At 47.2% G+C, this 22,789-nt stretch overlaps 2 protein-coding genes and 1 long non-coding RNA gene across 4 annotated transcripts in view; 1 reads left to right on the top strand and 2 right to left on the bottom strand.

The window, feature by feature from the left end:
- Positions 1-340: 340 nt before the first annotated feature.
- Rpl7l1 (ribosomal protein L7 like 1) lies at positions 341-6,710 on the bottom strand. 2 transcript variants are annotated; one of them, XM_090355645.1, is made up of 7 exons: positions 6,400-6,710; positions 5,804-5,912; positions 4,776-4,936; positions 3,901-4,038; positions 3,189-3,298; positions 2,793-3,007; positions 341-1,989 (listed from the first exon to the last, which is right to left on the bottom strand). In XM_090355645.1, the coding sequence occupies exons 1-6, from the start codon at positions 6,438-6,440 to the stop codon at positions 2,799-2,801; spliced, it is 768 nt and encodes a 255-aa protein (XP_090211771.1). In that variant the 5' UTR covers positions 6,441-6,710; the 3' UTR covers positions 341-1,989; positions 2,793-2,798. The 2 variants fall into 2 exon arrangements, with proteins under 2 accessions (XP_090211771.1, XP_090211769.1); XM_090355643.1 differs by having other exon boundaries at positions 341-1,969; positions 6,400-6,709.
- A 24-nt stretch (positions 6,711-6,734) lies between these two features.
- On the top strand, positions 6,735-14,893 carry LOC150047678 (uncharacterized). Its single transcript, XR_016539283.1, has 2 exons — positions 6,735-7,690; positions 13,158-14,893. It is a non-coding gene; the product is annotated as an uncharacterized LOC150047678 (long non-coding RNA).
- Positions 14,894-21,544: 6,651 nt separating this feature from the next.
- Bicral (BICRA like chromatin remodeling complex associated protein) overlaps positions 21,545-22,789 on the bottom strand; it is a 47,650-nt gene continuing 46,405 nt past the window's right edge. The window contains exon 12 of the mRNA XM_090355647.1: positions 21,545-22,717. Coding sequence (XP_090211773.1) covers positions 21,936-22,717 — 782 coding nt within the window. The 3' untranslated portion in view covers positions 21,545-21,935. The remainder of the gene's footprint in view (positions 22,718-22,789) is intronic.

Consider the following 22,789-nt stretch of genomic DNA (forward strand, 5'->3'; position numbering starts at 1 on the left):
ATATGGGTACACTAAAACTCAGATGGTAGAGTCCCTGAAAAGCAAGCAAAAGCTCAAATGCCATTATCACCAAAAAGTCAATCGGTAATCAAACTACCATGTTTCTGGATCAGGTAAGAGAGTAGAGCCTTCAGAAGAAATGCTCCAACAGCTACAGTCTCAAGTCGATCTCCAAATAGGCTAAGTGGTTTACTGCACATTCTTGCATCCTACCCTCATTTCATTCACGAAACCTAGATGACACATGGTGTATTCAGTCCACACAGGGGATACCCTTTATTGTGTAAGTGGTTTAGTGCCCTTCATTTAGGGAGTGTTGAATAGTGCAGAGAAGCACACATTTAAAAAAAAAATGTTTATTTATAAAAAACCACCATGTAAGGCAGACAGGCTAGAAAATCAGTTCCATTTTACAGACCAAAATTGGATAAGTGTTCCCTTATTTTTTTTTTTGGGGGGGGGGAGGGTGTTCCTGGGAATTGAACCCAGGGACTCACATACTAGGTAAGCACTCTACCACAACCCCAACTCTAGCTCCTTTATTTTCCATGACTTTGTAATATATCATTGCTAACTAATCTACACCATGCTGAATAATTTAAAAGATCTATAACATGAATTCCTAGCAAGTTAATTCAAATCGAAGCAGCCTAATGAAGCACCTCATAACCGGGACATCTTAAAGGCAGTGTTATGCCTCTCACCCAGTTTCACATGCTTTTTTGGAGAACCATAAAGCCAAAATTTCAACAAAGGTGATCTAAAAGGATCCAGGAAAATAATGGTTAAGTATTTTTCACTTTCATCTGGACTTGGCACATGCTTACTAATTGCTCAGATGGCACTGGAACTGAGGTCCACCCATCAGAGGTGGGCACTGTTGGCTGGATGGCAGCAAATGCAATTAGCAATGTACAGAGCCAGGAGGCAATGTTATTTGCTTTGCTTTTGTCTAGTGTATCATGTCTTAACACCAAAATGCTGGAACTGATACCACTGATGTATCCCTAGATCACTGGGATAATTTCATTTTTCTGGCTTACTACTGGTACACAATGTGCTGACATATGTAATAGAGTGGCGCAGAAAAGATTCACCCTCCTGCCAGACAGACAGGTTAAGGAGGAAATGGCTGATACCCCCAGAAACTCCACATACATGCTCCTTTCCCATGAGTTCCACAAGTTCCAGATTGAACATGGACAATCTTCTTGGCTATCTGCCATTAAGTCTTGGGGTATAATCAGCCTATCAAAGCACACCTGCCAGCATCTCTACTGACGCTGGGTACCAGGCTTAAAGCTCAACTTAAACCTCAAGCACTAGCTGGGCGCCGTGGCCCACACCTCCATACTCAGGAGGCTGAGATCTGAGGATCGAGGTTCAAAGCCAGCCTGGGTATAAAAGTCCTTGAGATACTTATCTCTAATTAAATAGCCAGAAAACTGGAAGTGGCACTGTGGCTCAACTGGTAGACCACCAGCCTTGAACTGAAGAGCCCACAGGAGCCACATGACCAACCAAAAAACCCCAAAAAAGCAAAAACCCAACTTCAAGCATTGTAACACAAGAAGGAAATTCATGTTAGCTTTCACCAATAATAGCAATCAAATCAACCTCAAAGAAAGAAAGAGAACCAGGCAAGGATGGAATTACTGAGAGGCTTTCAGAACCAGAAGCAGGTCTGCCTCACAACAGCCTTGGGCTCTAGGCCTGACCAGGCTGGGGAAAACAGTGGAGGGCCCTCTCCTCAGCAGCCCTATGCTGCTACATTCTCCTGCTTTGGCTCTTCATTCACAACATTAAACTCCACACAGAAGACATGACAGAGTCAGGATGCCTCCTTCCTCCATCTGTGTTGATCTGAGATGCAGCCAGCGTGGGAAATGATGGAGCTCCTCCTTGGAACTGGGCTATGATGCGGTGCCTTTGTAGATCACAACCGTCTTTCCCCCTTACTTTCCAACTTCTGTAGGCAAGAAATAATCTCTGAGGATACATAGTAAAAGTTTAAATGCACCACAATTTGGCATCTAACATAACAGCAAGAAAATGCAATTTTAGCCAGGCATCAGTGGCTCATGCCTATAATCCTAGCTTCTCAGAAGGCTAAGATCTGAACATGGTTTGAAGCCAGCCAGGACCGGAAAGTCTGTGAGATTATCTCCCAAGAACTACTCAGAAAAAGCCAGAAGAGGCTGGGAATGTGGCTCAGTGAGAGAGTGCTTGCCTAGCATGCATGAAGCCCTGGGTTCAATTCCTCAGTTCTACCTAGACAGAAAAAGCCAGAAGTGGCACCGTGGCTCAAGTGGTCGAGTGCTAATCTTGAGCAAAAGAAGCTCAGAGACATTTGCCTAGGCCCTGAATTCAAGCTCCAGTAAAAAAATAAAAAATAACAGCAAAAAAAAAAAAATTGGTGGGGGTAGGGGGAGGGAACGGGCAGGAGTTTGGCCTAGTGGTAGAGTGCTTTGCCTAACATGCTTGAAGACCTGGGTTCCATTGGTTCTGTACCACATACATAGGAAAAAGCCCGAAGTGGTGCTGAGGCTCAAGTGGTAGAGCTCTAGCCTCAAGAAAGTCCAAAGACAGTGCTCAGGCCCTGAGCTCAAGCCCAGGACAGGCAAAAAAATAAAAAATAAAAAAATGGGGGGGGGGGGAAGGAAAACAGAAGCAATTGTGGGGATTGAACTGTGACCTTGAATACTCTTAGCAAGTCATTAACAACTAACCCAAGCCTATGACAACAACGGCCATGGAATGTCAGGCCACAAGGGTTTCTAGCCCAGGCTCACCTGAGTCTAATTCAGCTGACGGATGAGCTGATTGATGCTTTCGCCCCGATAACCAGGTGAGCCCATCTCCTTGAGGAAGCCCACTCTATTTTTGGTAGCATGACGAGCAACTGAGAGTTGGAAAGGGCACAAAAACCTGGAGATCTGCTGGAAGTTCTTCCCTGGAAAGGCGATTTCATGGATGAGGTCTTCCAGGCAAATGACATCAAATTTCCCTAAGAGATAAGGGCACAGATTCACTACTTGTTCGGTGTGCATTCATATGCCAAGGTGAGTTTGTCATGTCCTTGTAATCCCAAGAACACACACTGGATTCTGCATCATGGCCCTTGCACCAAGGGCACATGCACAGGCCTTTGCTTTCTGCCTAATGGACCCTGAAGCATCAGGACTCACCCAGGTGCTCCTCGATCATGGTATTGTCTGTCAGAGGAATGATCTTATTCTGAACCTTTGCTTGTCCACGTTTCAGGATGAGTTCTCGTACAGACTTCAGATTCGGAAATCTATGTGAGGTAGAATAAAGCACACTGCATTATGGCTCTCTTGCAGGCTGCTACCCCCAACCAGGAAGTGAACTGCAATCACATCCCAACTGGGTGCCTGGGAACAAACACATAAATGATCAGGATAAAACACTGAAGAGACGACCTGCACTAGGCAGGTTGTTGGTGGCTCAAGAACAGCAGGCATAAGCTAAGTAACCACGAAGTCTGGCGTTCAAACCCTGATAACAAAACAAAAGACCACCCAAAAAACCTTCCCCACAAGAAAAACCTGACTTACAATCTACTTAGGAGCGTAACATCCTCGCTACCTAGGAGGCTCACATCTGAGGATCGGCCTGGGAGCCGGCCTGAGCAGAAAACTCCACAAGACCCTTACCTCCAATTTACCATAGCAAAAGCCTGAATTGGTACTGTAGCTCAAGTGGTAGAGTACTAGCCTTGAGCAAAAGAGCTTAGGGACAATGCCTAGGCCCATAATTCTTAATTTCTGGGAATGGTGGCTACAGCACCTTAGCTAACAAAGCCACAGGAGCTATGAAAACCAATCCCTTGTGCACCCTCACACAACACAAGCTAATTCACATGAAAAATGTACTCACCCCCAGGTCACGTAAGGTTCCACTATACGCAACGTTCTTATGTTCTCGGGAGTGACTTTGACAAAGACACCACTAAACAATTTCTTCAGACGAAGTCTTTCAATGGTCTTCTTCACCAGTAAGCTCACCCCAACAATTCTGAAACAAACAGCAATAGCAGTCAGGCTCTTTCTGTCTATGCCAGTCTAGCATCACTTATGACTGCATCTCTGGGTACACTAGGTACTCAGAACAACATCGAATGTATCTTTAGTTTAGGGGAAACAGTAAGAAGCTAATTTTCCTGTAATGAGGAGCCAGGCAGAGTTGCTAAAGGCTCCTGAAGATTTTAAGCAAAAGAGGAACATTCAGATTGCTACCTGTCACATAGGAAAGATCTGAGCCTGTCACACTAGAGGCAAGGAAACCCAATTAGGAAGCTGGCAAAAGTCAAGGAAAAAGACTCTGAAGAACCCACAACTTATAAGTATTTAAAATAATAGACTTTACATCAAGAAGGACATGTTTTATGTAGGGGTGGCAATAGGTAAAAGAAATAACACTCAATGTAAAAATTGCTTCCCAACTCCATCAGCCCTTAGTTCCTAGAAAGAACTCAGGTCCTCATTTCAGGAGTTTGCATCCACGCTTTAAAGTTTGTGCCAACATTGGTGAACTCCATTAATCTCAGATAAATTTCCTGTTTTATAGAAGTTATCCTCAGAAATTGCCCACCCCATCTGCACTTCATCATATAGCACTTGTCTGTAAAGCTCAACCCTGAATTCCTAGCACAACCTGAGAAAGCAGGTTTAGGCCTATCTCATAGACTCCCTAGAAAATGGAACCAACATTTGCCTTGGCCTCAAGAATCTGAAAAGACAGGAGTACTCTACCTTTCGATGCGTATTACAAAGGCCAAGGTATGTTTATCAGGAACTTCCAAAGCATGAGGTTTCATGTCCAGACGTCTGACACGCACAATGTCACGCTGCTTTCGCCAGGATTCATGTAGAAATGACTCCAGTCGCTTAAATCTGAATGTTTTTCCTTTCCTCTGTGGTAAAGAGACCACCATTATCACTTTGTGTTCCTACTCATCTTAAGACAATTCCTGAGTCACCAATGACAGCATTAATGACTTGAAGTCTCATGAAAGGGAAACGTAAAACAAATATGACAACAAAAAGACCAAGCTGAAAGCTGGGAGCTGATGGCTCATGCCTGTAATCCTAGCTACTTAGGAGGCTGAAACATATGTGAGGACTGAGGTTACATGCCAGCCCCACTAAGTCTAAACATTTATCTCCAATTAACCATCAAAATGCTGAAGTAGAGCTGTGGCTCAAGCGGTAGAGCACCAGCTAAGGGCAGAAACAGCTACGGACAGTGTCCAGTCCCTGAGTTCAAGCCCTAGAACTGTCTTTCCCCCTTCTCCCCCCCCAAAAAAAAACTCTACTACACTGAGAACATTTGGGCAACTATAGGAGAAAATGTGACTTAAAAAAAAAAAAATCACCCATGAGCTGTTAACCCAGTCTGCCAGCAAGTACTCATGACCTAACACTGTCCTTTACATATCATAAAATACAATGTGTTCTTTTCCTGTTCCAAAAAGTTTCATATTTTTCTTCAGACACATAGTAGGGAGATGGCAAAAATTGTCCTCCACTCTTCTGCATCAGCCACAGTGCTAGAATTATAGACGCACACCACAATGCCTGGTTGATCTGTTCCTCTGCCAGATTTGATCTCTCAATATGAATCCAGAAGTCTCCACTTCACCTTTCTTTTATACTCAGCATTGTCAAAGAGCCACTGGAGATTTGGGCGTCAACATACACCCAACTTACTTCAACACACGCTGGATAAAATACACACAATACCAATTCCAGTGCTCTCCCACTTGGCTCCCAGACATTACCTCCTTTTTTGCTAAAAGCGCTTGCTTTGCTTGAGTGGCTTTGAGGGCTTGGTACGCTTTCCTCTTTTTCAAGAGATTTTCTGGAACCAAAGGGATCTTTTTCCTTTCCCTGATATAGAAAAGTAAGATCAGCAAACAACATTTAGCCAACGACCATCCAAGGGTATTTCCGCCTAGTGAAACTACCGTTCAGTGTATTTCCAAACGAATCCGGTATCTTGGACACTGCTGTCTTCAAACTCTTCAGGCTCGAGATCCACAGGAAACCTATCGTCCCTCACACCTCTTGGTCCCAGGGTTCGTGTACGTCGCCAGGGCTTTTACTGCCACGGCGTTTCGGACGCCGACTTGGGGCTCCGAAGTGAGACCCGGGGAACTCAACTCCCACGGTGTCAGCTCCCTTCCCCGCAGCTGGAAGGTCCATTCTCAGCTGGAGCTAACGGGCCCTAAGCCGCTCCCTCAGCCCCCACCCCGTGCAGTCGGAGCCTCTTCCCTTCCTACAGCCTCCATGTATCCTCCTTTCCTACCGCCGAGGCACTCCCGGCACAGATGACATCGGATGCAAAACGACCGCGACAAGACAGCACAACACTCACCCCTCGTCCGCCATCTTGGCCGTGCGGCCGCTTCTGAGCATGCGCACCACCGCCGCCGCGCTACGGTCCCGCGACCATAGAGACGTCTGCTCTAGCTCCCTTTGGAGGCCCCGAGTGGCCGCCGCCCACCGGCGAAGGGGCCCTGCTAACCCAAATTCCGGGCACAAGTTGCGGAAGGCTTCCTGTCCACCCCTCCCAAGCTTGCTAGAGCTTCTGCTGCTCGGAAAAATCAAGCCCTTTCCGGAGCTATAATCACTCGATACTGGGCCGCGGCGGCGGCCAGCCTCAGCACACTTCCCACCATGCACCACGGCTTCCGGGGCGGCGCCGGGCGCTTCACTTCCGGCCCGCCTGCTGAGGACCGGGAATGGCGGCCCCGGGGCTGCGTGCCCGCCCTGCGGCAGGCGTGGACCTGGCGGTGGCTTTCACGGATAGGCGGAGGTGGTGGGTGACGAGAGCGGGTGAGAAGGCAGCTCCGATAGCGTCTGCTGGGTGACTGGGCCCTGGAGCTAGGACCTCGGCTCCGTCTCCTCACCCTGCTGAGCGCCTGGAGGGCCGAGTGCGACGGACGCGCTTAGCTCGGCACCTGGCAGGAAGCTCTCCACCCCGGGCTGGGCGGTCGTTCCCAGAGATGCCTTCTCCACCCTGGGCACTTTTCCTGCCGCCTCGGGTTCTTCTGCACCTGTTACCCTGGGTACCACCGGGGCGTCGGTGTCCAGGTGTGAGGCGGCCACTCAGAGCCTCCATGCAGTGACAGTGAAGAGCTAAAGTACCTCCATGTTGAGGCAGTAGCCATCTTGTTGTATGTGTTAAACTGTGAGTGACCCAGAGCACACATAAATTCCAGGAACTGACCTGTCTGGGTTGAAATTAACCAGAGCTCGCATAAATCCCAGGAACAGAATTGTTTACTAAGCCACAAACTACCTCCGCTTTACAGATAACTAATCAGGACCCAACCGGCTTGGGAACTTCCAGTTAGCTCTGACCACCCTGGAATGTCCCTACCCCCCACCTTATCTTGCTCAAACACCTGGTTGCTGTAATTCTGTGGTCTTTGCCTTTATAAGCCCTGTAAAATTTCAGCTTGGGGCCTGCCTCCTAAGCTCCACTGTGTTGGTGTATAGGACGAGGCCTGAGCTGCAGCCTGCCTGAATAAAGCCTTGCTTTTGCATTTCGGAACGTCTGGCTCTCGGTGGTCTTCTTGGTGGTGGTCCTGCGGCGTAGGCATTACAGTTGGGGGCTCGTCCTGGATACCTCCACAGTCCCCCGAGACCCCAGACCCCCGAAGGTAAGAAAACAGCCCTGTTGATTTGTCTTGTCCTGTCATTTGTCTGTTGCGCTTTCATTTTGAGGATGGCTGCTCCTACTCGTATTTCTTGAAAGGGTTGTTGAAGCAAATGTGCTTACATGACAATCCTGGAGGAACTGGGAGATATCCCAGATCCTCCACCCTTGAAGGGGGACTCCTGGACCCCCGCCTTGATACTTGTAGGGCACAAATCAGTTCAATTTTTGGCCAGAACTGACCCGGAGGGCCTCCTAACAGAGGCTCAGCCCGCCCACCTTGATCTTGGGTCTGCTCCTTGTGTTTCTTCACAGGAGTCAGCAGATCAACTTGGGAGATCTCCATCTTGTGAGTCTTTTAAATATCAGGCCTGTATGTATTGTATTTTCTATTTTGTTGGAGTTGTCTTACCTCTTGTTATTCTGTGGACTGAACGACTGACAAGACTGATAGCCATGGGCAATGTCTCATCCAGCCCCCTAGACTTGACCCTAGCTCACTGGAGGGAGGTTAAGGAGATAGCTCAGAACCAGAGTGTGGCCATTAAGAAGGGAAAGTAGATCACCTGTGCAAGTCAGAATGGCCCACCTCTGAGGGAGCTAATTGGCCACCCGAGGGGAGCTTTGACATAGGTAAGATCAGAATTTTACAATGCCTAATCCACATCCCTCATTTGGGCCATCCAGACCAGGTTTCCTATATAGTTACCTGGAGGGAACTTGTAGACAGGGATGCCCTGGCTTGGGGTTAAGCCTTTCTTACCACCAACTCCCTCCCCTACCCCAATATTCATTCAGAAGACACAGGGTGAAGAAAAAGGAGAGGAGAGAAACCAAGAAAAAAGAGAAGTTACACCTGCCCATCCTCCAGGAGGAGGAAACGTTTTCCCCTCCATACTCCCCACCCCAGTTAACTCTACCTAATGCACAGGAGGAGGACTTGGAGGAAAATGAAAAGGTTCCAGCTGTGCCCTCCACTCGAGAGAGTCCTGCCCAGTCAATTCGCAGGCACCGAGGAGTTACACCTCCTCACAATTCTGTTGCCCTTCCCCTTCGCCCTATAGGTCCTGAGGGTGCAGATGGTCGACAACAGTTCCATTACTGGCTGTTTGCTACTAGTGATCTCTCCAATTGGCATACTCAAAACACCCCTTTTCTAAGAAACCCCAGGATTTAATTCACTTGCTTGAAACTATTGTTTTCACACACCAGCCTACTTGGGATGATCATAGCCAGCTTTTACAGGTTCTTTAACACCACTGAGGAAGTGGCCAGGAGACTTGTCCCTGGCCCCACCGGAGTGCCCATCATGGATCCTTCCCTGATCACTGCCTATTTTCCCAAGATCCAACCAGCGCGGGACCACAATATGGCTGAAGGTAGGGAGCGGCTCCTCGTCTATCGCCAGGCTCTGTTGGCAGGTCTCAAGGCGGTGGCTAGCCGACCTACAAATATGGCCAAACTTTATGATTTTAGACAGGGAGACAGTGAAAGTCCTGCAGCATATCTTGACTGGCTCATGGAAGTCTTTAGTCAATACACCCATATGATCTTGAGACCCAGGAGTCCGCTCAGATGATTATGTTTGCCTACATAAATCAGACTGTGCCAGACATAAAGTGAAAATTGCAGGCTCTAGACAGACTTGGTGAAAAATCTGTTAGGGATTTAGTGGCAGCGGTGGAGAAGGTTTACAATAAGAGAGAGACAGAAGAACAAAGACAGGAAAGGAAGGACAGAGAGAATGTGAAATTGAGCGTGAAAAGAGAGAGCTAAGGAAAATCAGTGTGCCTATTGCAAGAAGGAGGGGCATTGGATGAAGAATTACCCAGAGCTAGCCAAGAAAAAGGAAAAAGAACAGAAAGTAGGGTCAAGAGTGTTGCAGCCTTAGAGCTGGCTGAGGACAGTAACTGAGGGAGTCAGGGCTCACACCCCCTCCTTGAGCCTAGAGTAACATTGAAAGTGGAGGGGAACCCGGTCATGTTCATGGTAGATACGGGAGCAGAAAATTCCGTGTTATTAGCCCTGAGAGAGCCAATGTCCACTAAAACAACACGGGTACAAGGTGAGACAGGCACTAAACCCTATAGATGGTCTTCGCGAAGAACAGTGGACTTGGGAGTGGGCCGGGTAACCCGCTCATTTTTTAGTCATCCCTGACTGCCCCATCCATTGCTTGGACATGATCTCCTAACAAAGATGAAAGCTCAGATACAGTTCACAAGCAGTAGGGCTTCTGTGATGGACTCAAGAGGAAAGCCTGTTAGTATTCTGATAACTAGTAAGTTAGGAGTACAGGCTATACCAGCATCCCAGGCCTGAGGCTCCGGAAAATGAGTGGCTATAGGCCTTTCTCCAAACCTGGGCCGAAACTGGGGGAATGGGACTGGCAAAACATCGTCCTCCACTCTTTGTGGAACTCAAAGCTGGGGCTGGCCCAGTAAAAGCTTGCTAGTACCCTATGTCCTACAAGCAAAGAAGGGGATCACTCCCCACATCAGAAAATTGTTAAAATTAGGGGTCCTGAGGCCCATCCAGTCAGCCTGAAACACCCCACCCTTGCCTGTCAAAAAGCCAAAGTCTAATGATTACAGACCAGTGCAAGATTTGAGAGAAGTTAACAAAAGGGAAATGGACATTCACCCAACAGTCCCAAACTGGTACACCCTGCTGAGCTCCCTGCCACCGAGCCGTGTGTGGTATACTGTGTTGGACCTAAAGGATGCCTTCTTTAGCCTGCTCTTAGCCCCACTGAGCCAAACCTACTTTGCATTCACTTGGCACTATCCTGAAGTCGCGATAAGTGATCAATTAACCTGAACCAGGCTGCTTCAAGGATTGAAGAACTCGCCTACCATCGATGACGAGGTGTTACATGAAGACCTGAGTGAGTACCGTTCCAAAAATCCTGAAATAAATCTATTGCAATACATGGATGACTTGTTAATAGCCGCTTCAGACCAAAAAAAAAAAAAGCTGTCTAAAGGGAACGGCGAGGCTCTTAAAGACTCTTGCAACCTGGGCTACAGGGCCTCCGCAAAAAAGGCACAAATCTATAAACCTGAAGTCACCTATCTGGGCTTCATACTCAAAGAGGGCAAAAGTTGGCTGTCGGATGCACGTAAAGAAACCGTGCTAGAAATCCCTGTGCCTGAGTCAGCCAGACAAGTCAGAGAGTTCCTGAGAACAGCGGGCTTTTGCCGGCTGTGGATATCTGGGTTCGCTGAGATAGCCAAACCTTATATGAATTCACCAAAAATCTTCCCGAATTTCATTGGACTGAGCAGACGCAAAAAGCCTTTGAGGCAATCGAGAGAAGCCTTCTGGAGGCCCCCCCGCCTCGGGCCTACCTGATGTGAACAAACCGTTCACACTATTTGTGGCAGAAAATAGAGGAATAGCAAAGGGAGTGCTCACCCAGCCCATTGGACCTTGGAAACGGCCGGTGGCTTACTTGTCAAAGAAATTAGACCCTGTCGCCGCTGGGTGGCCCCGTCTCTAAGAATAATAGCTGCGGTAGCTGTCTTAGTGAAGGACACTGATAAATTGACTTTGGGACAAAACCTGACCATGGCCGCTCCACACACTCTAGAGGGAGTGCTAAAACAACCGCCCGACCAGTGGATGAGCAATACCCGCGTGGCCCTTTACCAGACCCTGTTACTCAGCCCCGCGAGGATCAGCTTTTACGTAACTACAGCCTTAAACCCAACTACTCTACTGCCAGATCCGGATGTGGAAGCGGCTCTGCGTGACTGTGAGCAGATCCTGGCCCAGGCACACAGCCTCAGGCCAGACTTGCTGGATTTGCTGCTATTGAGCATACCTGGTTCAGGCAGCAGCTTCATTCGGGATGGAAAAAGGTACATGGGCGTGTCGGTCACCACAGACACTGAGATAGTGTGGGTGGAAGCATTCTCCCAGGGAACATCTGCTCAAAGAGCAGAACTAGTGGCACTAACGAAAGCCTTACAGATGGGAAAAGGAAAGAGACTAAATATCTATCCAGACAGCTGGTACGCTTTTGCCACCGTGCATGTCCATGGAGCCCTCTACCAAGAAAGGGGGCTACTGACAGCCGAAGGAAAGGCCATTAAAAACAAACAAGAGATTTTAAGTCTCATCCGGACCCTATGGGAGCCAACAAAAATTGCCATTATGCACTGTCCCGGTCATCAAAAGGGAGTTGATGTGGTGACTAAAAGGAATAATCTGGCCAACCAGGCAGCCAAGGAAGTAGCCCTCCAGCCCGGAACAGAAGTGTTGACTCTAGTAGACCCAGGGCCACGAGCATTGCCTCCTGTGCCTCAGTATTCCCAAGAACAATTGGAATGGATAATGAAAATTCCCATGGCCCACAAACCCCCCGGACAGAGAAGGGAACAAAGACTGGTGGAAAACTTGTGAGGGAAACTCATCTTCCCAACTCTTAAGAGGATCCACCGAGTTTCTCACATGAGAACCCGAAGAATGCAGGACTTGCTCCGACACTCCAAAATGAAAATTAGGCAAGGAAGTCAGCTTATTAAGGACATTGTTAAAAATTGTAAGGCCTGGGCCGGGAGTTTGGCCTAGTGGTTAAAGTGCTTGCCTAGCATGCATGAAGACCCGGGTTCGATTCCTTGGTACCACATACATAGAAAAAAGCTGGAAGTGGTGCTGAGGCTCAAGTGGTAGAGCTCTAGCCTTGAGAAAGTCCAAGGACAGTGCTCAGGCCCTGAGCTCAAGTCCAGGACTGGCAAAAAAAAAAACCAAAAAACAAAAAACAAAAACAGAAGGCCTGTCAGCTCACCAACGCCCCCAATCAACCGGTTACAAAAGGAGCTCGCCTCCATGGGGATAGGCCAGGTACATATTGGGAAGTAGATTTCACAGAAATTAAACCTGGAAAATTTGGATACAAAGATTTGCTAGTTTTTGTAGACATCTTTTCAGGATGGGTTGAAGCCTATCCAACAAAGCATGAGACCATGGATGTCGTGGCTAAGATGATCCTGGAAGAGATCCTACCCAGGTATGGCTTCCCATCCACCATTGGGTCGGACAATGGACTGGCCTTTGTCTCAAAAGTAAGTCAGGGAATAGCCGCTGCACTGGGGATGGAATGGAAATTGCATTGTGCTTATAGACCCCAGAGTTCAGGACAGGCAGAAAGAATGAATCGGACTCTAAAAGAGACCTTAACTAAATTGGCCTTGGAGACTGGCGCAGACTGGGTGTCACTCCTTCCTTTTGCTCTGTTTAGAGTAAGGAATTCTTCCTACCAGCTTGGCTTTACTCCTTTTGAAATAATGTATGGGCACCCCCCCCCCCGCCCATTATCCCTAGACTTCAAACTGAATTGCTTGCTGATTTGGATGATACTGAATTTTTGTGTAAACTTGACTATTTGCAGCTCGTGCATAAAGATGTGTGGCCCCAACTTAAAGCATTATATATTCCGCTTCTGTCCCTACCCCCCATTTGTTCAGACCCCATATCCTTGGAACTGCAGTGGAAGGGACCCTACGTGGTGCTACTGACGACACCCACCACCCTCAAGGTAGACAGCATTGCTGCTTGGGTCCATTACTCCCACACCAGACCAGCTGACCCGTTTGCCCTGGACGAAGACTACCGTGGTGAAACATGGGAGGTCTCCAAGCATCTAACCCAGCTGCTTCGTATTCGTCTCGCAAAGAGAACGTTAGACTGAATGTTATTATTGCTATGATTATTTTCTTTTTACCTCTTTTTCCTGCTACCCTGACTAATGTTAAGACCAACCCTCCTCAACCCCAGCGGGTGACATGGGCAGTCATCAACCCCGCCAATGGAGAGATCATCAACAGCACCACTAGGGATGATGCCGCACCTCGGACCTGGTGGCCCGAGCTGGTCTTCGACCTGTGTGACCTGGCCAGAGGGTCCTGGGACATTGGGGACTGGACCCCTGAGCACCAAGGGAGACCTGAGTGCGGAGGTAAACAGGGATGCTCCCTTCCCCAGGTCTTGAACCCCCGAGCCCCAGGGTGCTCCCACATCCTAAAAAGAGCAGCCCTCAGGGAAACTCCATTCTACGTGTGCTCAGGAAGCAATCGGACAGTGAGGGACATCAATAACTGTGGAGGGCCAGAATCCTTTTATTGTGCTAATTGGGGGTGTGAAAGCACAGGGACCGGATATTGGATCATCCAAAAGGGACTGATAACTGTACAGCGGATCCCGTTGGAAAGAAGGACCACTAATCCTGTGTACGGCCCTTGTAGTAGTTTTAGATGCAATCCTTTAAAAATTACCTTTACGGAGGAGGGACAGAGAAGAAGGGGTTGGGAGATGGGGAAAATGTGGGGACTTAGATTGTATCAGAGTGGGTACGATACAGGCCTTTTGTTCCAAATACGGAGAACAATCCAACCTGCACATAAACCACAGAAGGTGGGACCCATGCCACCTGCCCCACCGTCTGACGGGGTAAAAGTCATTCCCACGTCCTCTTCCTAATGTAGAAAAAAAGGACTGAGTAGCAATTGGTACCAAAAATGGTTCAATTACTCTCCCTGGGTTACTATGCTGGTATCTACCCTGGCAGGATCCTTAGTTATTATTCTTTTGTTATTGGACCTTGCATTCTAAATAGAGTTGTACAGTTCATGAAAGATAGATTGAACACTATACAGCTAATGGTACAGTGAAGTAGGTACACACTCTTTCAGACAGAGAGCTGTTGGAGTCTTGGGCCTGAACCACAGGATTGTGCTTCATATCCATAAATCAAAAGGGGAAATGAAGAGCTAAAGTACCTCCATTCTGAGGCAGTAGCCATCTTGTTGTATATATTGAACTATGAGTGACCCAGAGCGCACATAAATTCTAGGAACAAAATTGTTGCCCACATAAATTCCAGGAACTGACCTGTCTGGGTTGAAATTAACCAGAGCTCGCATAAATCCCAGGAACAGAATTGTTTACTAAGCCACAAACTACCTCCACTTTGCAGATAACTAATCGGGACCCTCCTGGTTAGCTCTGACCACCCTGGAATGTCCCTACCCCCCCGCCTTATCTTGCTCAAACACCTGGTTGCTGTAATTCTGTGGTCTTTGCCTTTGTAAGCCCTGTAAAATTTCAGCTTGGGGCTTTCCTCCTAAGCTCCACTGTGTTGGTGTATAGGACGAGGCCTGAGCTGCAGCCCGCCTGAATAAAGCCTTGTTTTTGCATTTCGGAACATCTGGCTCTTGGTGGTGGTCTTGGTGGTGGTCTTGCGGCGTAGGCATTACAGCAGGTAGCCAATCCTTCCAGAATAGTAAGGATACAGACCCGGCTGCCCACTACCTGATGAGTAGGGGTCCAAGGACAGCATGATCAGAGTCACAGACGTGTGTGATTTCAGGTGTGTCTTTAACTCGGGTCTTAAGTGTGCTTTCCCTTACCTTTTTTGCTCAAGGCTACTACTACCACTTAAACCACAACTCTAACTTTTTGTTGGTTAATTGGAGATCCTTCCCTGGCTGGCTTGGAACTACTGCCCTCAGTTCTCAGCCTCCAGAGTAGCTAGGATTACAGGCGTGAGCCACTCCAATTTGGCCTCAGACTCATTTTCTTTCTTTTTTTTTTTTTTTTGCTGGTCTTGGGCTTGAGCTCAGGGCCTGAGCCCTGTCCTTGGACTTTCTCAAGGCTAGAGCTCTACCACTTGAGCCTCAGCACCACTTCCAGCTTTTTTTTCTATGCATGTGGTACCAAGGAATCGAACCCGGGTCTTTGTGCATGTTAGGCAAGCACTTTAACCATTAGGCCAAACTCCTGGCCCTCAGACTCATTTTCTTAGCATCTTTCTTTGTAAAGAGGTAAAACAAAGCTGGGTGTGGTGGCTCATGCCTGAAAAACCTAACTACGCAGGAGTCTAAGATCTGAGGATCTCGGTTCAAAGCCAGCCAGGGCACTAAAGTCCTCTGTGAGACTCTTATCCCTAAATAACCACAAGAAAGCCTGAAGTAGCCCTGTGGCTCAAGGGGTAGGGCAGTAGTCTTGAGCTAAAGAGCTCAGGGACAGCGCCCAGGCCGAGTTTAAGCCCTATGACTGACCAAAAAAAAAAAAAAGAAAAGATAAAATGAAGTTCCCTAAACATGATACCCACCACAGGGTGATGGTAAATAGGGACAAATTTTTGTACCTTCCTGTGTCTACAAATAAAAAAAATAAAGTTCTTCAGTAGCTACAATATTAAAGGGAAGAGGATTTTCATTGTTGCAATAACATTTCTAGTTCTATGAGACTTCTAAGTCAAAATTGAGGAAATGATTTTCCACTACTACCAGCAGGTGGTGCTAGGAGAATACTTAATGTAAAATACTCTTATCAGCCTAACCCAGAGGAAAAAATATTGCCGTGGTGACGCAGCAGTAGTAATACTAGCTATTCCGGAGGCTGAGATCAGAAGACTGAGTTGGTAGCCAGGCTGGGCAGCAAAGGCTGAGATACTTATCTCCAGTTAAGCACCAGAGAGCCAGAGTAGTGCTCTGGCTCTAGGTTGGAGAATGGCTGCCTTGGACGAAAAGTTTCAGGGACAGAGCTCAGGCCCTGAGTTTAAGCTTCAGGACGAGCAAAAGAAAAAAAAAAAAAGCCCTGGAGTTAAAAATCCAATACTGAGCTGCTCAGGAGGCTGAGAGTTGAGGATCAAGGTTCAAAGCCAGCCCAGGTACAAAGGATCTGAGACTCTCATCTCCAATTAACCTTTAGAAAACAGGAAGTGGGATTTGGCTCAAGGGTAGAACAGTAGCATGGAGCTGGAGAGCTGAGGGACAGTGCCCAGGCCAAGTTCAAGCCCCATGACTTCCCCCACCCCCCCCACAAAAAAAAGTCCTATACTGGGCCAGGAGCATGGCCTCAAGATAAACTGCTTGCCTAGCATGTGTGAAGCTCTGGGTTTGATTCCCCGATATCAAGTGGTAGAGAAGGCCCAATGACAAAGCTCAGGCCCCAAGTTCAAGCTCCAGAACTGGCAAAAAACATCCAATAGTGGGGACTGGCAATGTGGGTTAGTGGCAGAATGCTTCCCTAGTGTGCATGAAGCCCTGGGTTCAATTCCTCAGTACCACATACACAGAAAAAGCCAGCAGTGGCAACGTGGCTCAAGAAGCCAAAGTGCTGTCATGACCAAAAGCAGCATAAGACAGTGCCTACCCAGGCCCTGGGTTCAAGACCCAGGAGTGGCAAAATAAATGAAAAAAAAAAAATCGAATCCTGTGAAAACCACCAAAAGATGTACATTTAGTGCTGTGCCTTTTACACTTAGGTACTAGTTTAAGGTAAAGCTCTCCTTGGATTTCGAAACCACTTGACTGTTTCTTTTTTCTTTTGTGGGACTAGGGTTTGAAGGTTTGGATCTTATACATGCTAAGCAAGTGCTCTGGCACTGAGCTATATCCCCAGCCCTTTAATATTTTTTTTTTTGAAATTGGGTTTCATTCACTAGCCCAAGCTAATTTTACACTCTCAAGTCTTCTTCCCTCAACCTCCCTAGTGCTGAGATTACAGACATGTATTATCATAGCTCTTAATGGGTTTGAGTGCTTGAGATTTAATTCAGGCCCTCACATACGCTAGGCAAGTGAACCCCACAGTCACACGTTTGCCTGCAGGATCCATCCACTTTACAAATGTACATGGGATCAGATCTCACCACATATTTAATATTACAATTAGGAAACTCCTTTATCTTCATTCTTGAAAAAAGTATCATAGTTTTTGTTTTTGTTTTTTTTTTGATTTTTGTTTTTTCTTTTCAGACAACTCAGAAAAATTGTAGAGCCAGGGCACAGAAATATAAATTACAGCTCTCTAGCAACTGGCAGAATCTAGAAAAATTTCAGCACACTATTTCTATAGACTGTGGGCTCCCAGAGAAGCCTGACTAAAATGGCCATTTATTCTAACCTCTAACAACCCATACTCAATTGTTTTTGACATGGTTGGTTGCTAATAAATGAATCGTCCATCTTCAGCCAGATGTTCAAGGGCCCTAAATGTCTCAGGAAACGTGAAGCTGAGGCAGAGCTCTCAGTATCAGCTCCCTGTGGCCTTAAATACATAAGACTGAGGGTTTTCACCAAGCTCACAAAAGATGCCTGCTTTCTCCTCTGGGTATGCTCCAGGGAAGACAGAGAAGGCCTTCATTCTCCAGCTGCTCCCAGTGTGACACTGATACTGTACTCTGAATGTAGTGATGCAAGTGTCTGAATTTCTGACTCCTCTGAGAACTACTTCCCATTGACTGAACTATAAAGGAGTACAACTTCCCACTTACTAAACTATAAGGGAATATTCTAGGCCCTAAAGATGTATTTGTTCCAGGGCTAGGAGTTTGGCCTAGTGGTAGACTGCTTGCCTAGCATTCATGAAGACCTGGGTTCGATTCCTCGGTACCACATACATAGAAAAAAGCTGGAAGTGGTGCTGTGGCTCAAGTGGTTAGAGTGCTAGCCTTGAGGAAAGCCTAAGGACAGTGCTCAGGCCCTAGGACTGGCAAAAAAAAAAAAAAAAAGATATTTGTTCCCTGAAGTATGTCTCACCCTCTGGAAATTTCCCCAACAATCTGGGTGGAGTCATACTTGTGAGAATAGGAACTCAGAACGGCCCTGGGGCTGGTTTTGCAGATCTGGGCATGGAGGGGTTTCTTTTTTGACTTTGTCAAATATGGGAACCCAAACAGAATATGTAATTCTGGAATATGTTAGGTAAGACATCTTCTTGAATTATCTCTTAGCTTTCTCACGTTGAGAAAACAAACTTCCTGCAGGGTGAAGCTCACTTGTGACACTTCCCAAGTCCCATGTCCCCGTCATTAGCAAAGGACCCATGTGACAGGAGTAGCCACAGAGGTACATACTATACAGATCTAATTTCTTTTCTTCCTTTCTTTTTCTTCTTGATCTGTCATGGAGCTTGAATTTTGGGCTTGGGCGCTGTCCCTTGAACTCTTCAGCTCAAGGCTAGAGCTCTACCACATTCAGCCACAGCACCACTTTCAGTTTTCTGGTGCTTAACTGAAGATAAGAGTCTTAAGGACTTTAGTGTCCAGGTGGCTTTGAACTGGGATCCTCAGATCTCAGCCTCTTCAGAAGCTAGGATTACAGGTGTGAGCTTCTGGTACTGGGCTAAGATTAAATTTCTGAACCGACCACCTTATTTAACTTGTCCCTGTTTGGAAAAGTCCTGTCTCCTCACTGGTAAGGCTCCTGTTGGGAAATGGGGAAGGTCTTCACATAGAATTCCCGCTCCATTTTCCCTTTTCTTCTGGGGCCAGTAGCCACTCCTGTTTGTAAAATCAAGACAATCACAGTTACACATTTTCCCAAATCTTTGGCTGTATTGCAATGGTTGTTTTCATTTTGTAATCTCCAACTAAACATTTCCTAACCATGGATTAACAATATAGTTACTGACTGGTTTCTTTTTTTTTTTTTTTAACAGTATTTATCCAACATAACAAAATAAACTGCAATTTGTTATACTTTTTTTTTTACAAAACATTTTATAAATATTTTTACAAAATGTATACAAAGCAATTTCAAGTGAGACATACTATACAAATGAAGGTATTTAAGCAAATAAAAGCCCACCCCACACTGACAGCGAGTGACGTGTCTTCTGAAGTCAAGTCAGTCTGTAAGGCCTCCCTAATCTAACAGAGTCTACTCAATTTTTCAGAGCTAAAATATTTCTTTTTCGTAATTGCCAGTTTAAAATTTGCTTTATCTTTAGGCAGTACTTAAGGACACAGAAAATCAAAAGCGTAATAACAAATTCACACTTTTCCACAACAACAAACAGGAAATTTTTTTTTAAAAAAGGAAAATGATTTTTTTCTTTTTTGATACGAAGCACAAGTTATTCCTTAACTTTGACTAATGAACCCGAACAATTGAACGTTGGCCACCAGAGGCTGAGTGTCCCCTCCCCCGTCTGCCAGCCAGAGGGGGTCAACATTCCAGCTATGACCCATGTGCGCAGAACCTAATCACAGGAGCAAAATACATTTCATAGTCTTCATTTGTCCTTTATCTAGAATCTTTCCTCCATAAAAGTAAACTTACATACAAGTACACAAAAATTTACAAGTGTTCATTTGGGTGATTTAGGCTCTCCATTAGCTGCGTTTTTTTAGGGGTTGAAAACCTGTATGATGGCCTATAAAAAAGCTAGGACTGGGCAGGAGAGGGGAGAGGTGACAGCATACATGAAGCTTGTCTCTTAAAAATTCCTGATTTGCAGTAATTAATAGAATTCATTAGCAGCCTAGATGAAGGCTTCCAGGGAGCGTCAGAGGGGCGTGTGAGGCTGAGGAGAAGAGCCGGTGCCATGGGTTACAGGCAGGCTGTGAACCAGGGCTGCCCAAACTGAAAGTTCCAACTGGCAATCCCAACTTGTCTTTTTAAGGTGTTATAGTACAGGAAGAAGGGGAAAAAATCTGCAACCTGGACATTGGCACAAATAAGAAGAGGGAAAAAAGGTAGCCCTAAAATGGCTCAGATTTCCCTATTTCCATGGGAGAAGCAGGAGCCTTCTATAGACTACCTGGCTTGCAGGGTTTCTTTGGGTGGTAAGACAGAGGGTCAGGGAGGGTCCAGGGCTCCTGTTGCCATGGGTTTTGCTTTTTAGACAGGTCTCACTATGTAGCCTAGGCTGGCCTTAAACTTGAAGTCCTCCTGCCTCAGCCTCCCAAGTGCAAGAATGCTGGGATTATGGGGTTATGCTTCTATGCCTGGCTTAGTGCTGTGTTTTTTAAGAAATCTGACTCCTTCCTTTCTATGGTGGGCCAGTCTGGAAAAGGAACTTCCGACATGAGGGTCACCCCCTTAGGGGCCATGCTAACTGGAGGCCTATGGGGGTGAAGGCACCCACAGTAACCCAGAGAACTGTGGGTCTCAAGAGCTCAGCCCTGGGTACCAGTGCCACGGGAGAAGGTGCATCACTGGTGGCTTTCCCTGCAACCTCACCGTGACACTGGAAGTAGCAAGAGAGAGGGGATGAGCTGGGGCGGGTGCACAAGGAAGGAAGATGGGGAAAGAGCCCTGAACAGACACAGAAGTAAAGCAGTAGGTCATGTTCACCAAGATGAGCAGGAGCCAAACAAACCACGACAGGCGTTCCCTTTGGCTCTCATGGGGGGGATTCTCAGCTCTGTCCTTCAGTGATGGGCCGGCTGGTTACCTTTGGTTTGTCTGCGTTTTGGTAATAATGCTACTGCTGTCAGGTAAGAATGAACAAGGCCAAAGTCCCCTCCAAGCTGAACGCGAAAAAAACTTAGAACCTACTTTTCAAACGCAAAGTGCTTTTTGATGCTTGGCTACTGGAGAGTTTAAACAAAACAGAACCCAGCAATACACAAGAACACAGGTACATTGACTATGCCCAATTAGAAAATGCAGAGCTCTTGTTTTTTTCTCAAGTTAACATATATATGCTTTTACATATATACATATTAGAATCATCATGGCTCTACCCCAGCCTCCCCAGTATTCTCAACTTGCCCTTTCCCTGGATTTACCCTGCTGAGATAATTTCAACTCACACCATTGAGCTGAGTTCCAAGCATTCCCTAGGCGAGATGGGCACGGATGAGCCTGAGCGCGCGAGCACTCCGATGGAGGCAGGCGGGCAGGCAGGTGCCCTGCCTTGTGTGCTGCTGGCTTCTGAAGCCAGCTGTGCGGTCCAGGCAGAGCACAGGTAACTTACCTCCGAGAGGGCCGAGCCGGGAGAAACCGGGTGGTCTTCCCGCAACAGCCCCCCCACCCCACCAAAACACAAACAAAAAAACACCCGCTAAACTTAGAGCTGCAGTGAGATATTCTCTAAAAAGTCGCTTCTATCAGTCCTGTTTGATTTTTGTTTTTAATAAGTCTGTTCTTTTCAAATGACTGATTGTCAAAATTTTACCCAAGGGCCAAGTATATTGTGATCTCGTTGAATGACAAGTGTTTAAAAAAATGAAAAAAGAAAAAGAAAACAAACAAGAACAACGAAAGACCATAAGCACTTTGGTAACACTGGGAGGGTGAGGGGCCTATCAGACTGCTTCTAACACGGAGAACTGCACGAAGGTCTCCCTGGAACCACGGCAATATTGCTCTTAAACATAGACCAGGACTGCAGGGGGGAGGGGGGAGGAGAGAGAGAAGGAACCTGTGCGGAGGTCTAGCAGGCTGGAGACAGGAAACCGTTTCCATTTGCTTTGCCAGGAGAGAATGGAGCGGGGAGGGACGCTGCTATTAACACTCTAGGATACTATTTACAGCTGCTTCTAATATGGAGTCCGTTTCCACGACGCCTTCACTGTGGTCCGGGATGAACTTTTCCAGGCAGTTTTCCTGTGAAGCCATCGGCGAGAAGTTGGGGAAGTCTAACTCCACAGAGCCACTACCCGTGGGGTCGCTCTGGGGCTGCCGCCCAGCCTTTTTGAGTTCCAAGATGTTCTTAAAAGTTGTTTCTAAACTCTTGGTGAGCTGGAGGTCTGCCTGGGGCTCCCCAGAGCCCCTCAGGATGTCTGTGCGCAGAACTTCATTCTTTGGAGAACTCCTCCGCGCTCTGTCCTGGAAGGAGCTGTTGCAGGTCATGTCCAGGTGAGGGTCCACCAGGAGGCTGGACAGCTTGCTGTCAGTACCATGGTCAGGTCTGGATGAGGTTTTGCGGGGCCGTTCGGCGCCCGGAGAGCCCTCACCCACCCGCATGGGGTCTCTCCGGCCAGCCCTGTCCTCGTTTATGCTCCGGTACTGAACTGCGCCTGCTTTGTCTCGCGTGGGCACTCGGCATTCTGAGTTCTTAGAAACGCTCCCCTCTGTGGAGACCGCCATGTGGTTAGGCACTGCATGAGACTGGTCATGATTCCGTGGTTCAGCCACGCCTGGTTTGGCTCGGTCTCTGCTTTGGGCTTTGGCCCCCTGGTGTAGAGAGCTGGTTGTTTTCCCACCAGGCTGGTCACTCTGGCCACACTGGGTCTCGTGAGCAGCTTTCTCAAGCTTGAGGGAACAACAGAAGTCTGCTTGGAAGCCCTCTGAAAGTGGGAACGGAAAGAACATTAATGAGTAACGGGAGCTGGGCGCAGCTGGAAGCCAGCCCAAGCAAC

The sequence above is a fragment of the Megascapheus bottae genome, chromosome 22 (genome assembly GCF_031878675.1).
Source record: "Megascapheus bottae isolate mThoBot1 chromosome 22, mThoBot2.hap1, whole genome shotgun sequence".
NCBI lineage: Eukaryota > Metazoa > Chordata > Mammalia > Rodentia > Geomyidae > Megascapheus > Megascapheus bottae.

Bases quoted from the DNA above. Each gene is read 5' to 3' on its own strand.
- Rpl7l1 (XM_090355645.1), bottom strand. From the start codon at position 6,440: ATGCTCAGAAGCGGCCGCACGGCCAAGATGGCGGACGAGGG. The intron at 3,299-3,900 runs GTGAGTACATTT...TACCTCACATAG, and splicing joins GAACCTTACGTGACCTGGGG to ATTTCCGAATCTGAAGTCTG. The intron at 3,008-3,188 runs GTGAGTCCTGAT...CTTATCTCTTAG, and splicing joins CATGATCGAGGAGCACCTGG to GGAAATTTGATGTCATTTGC.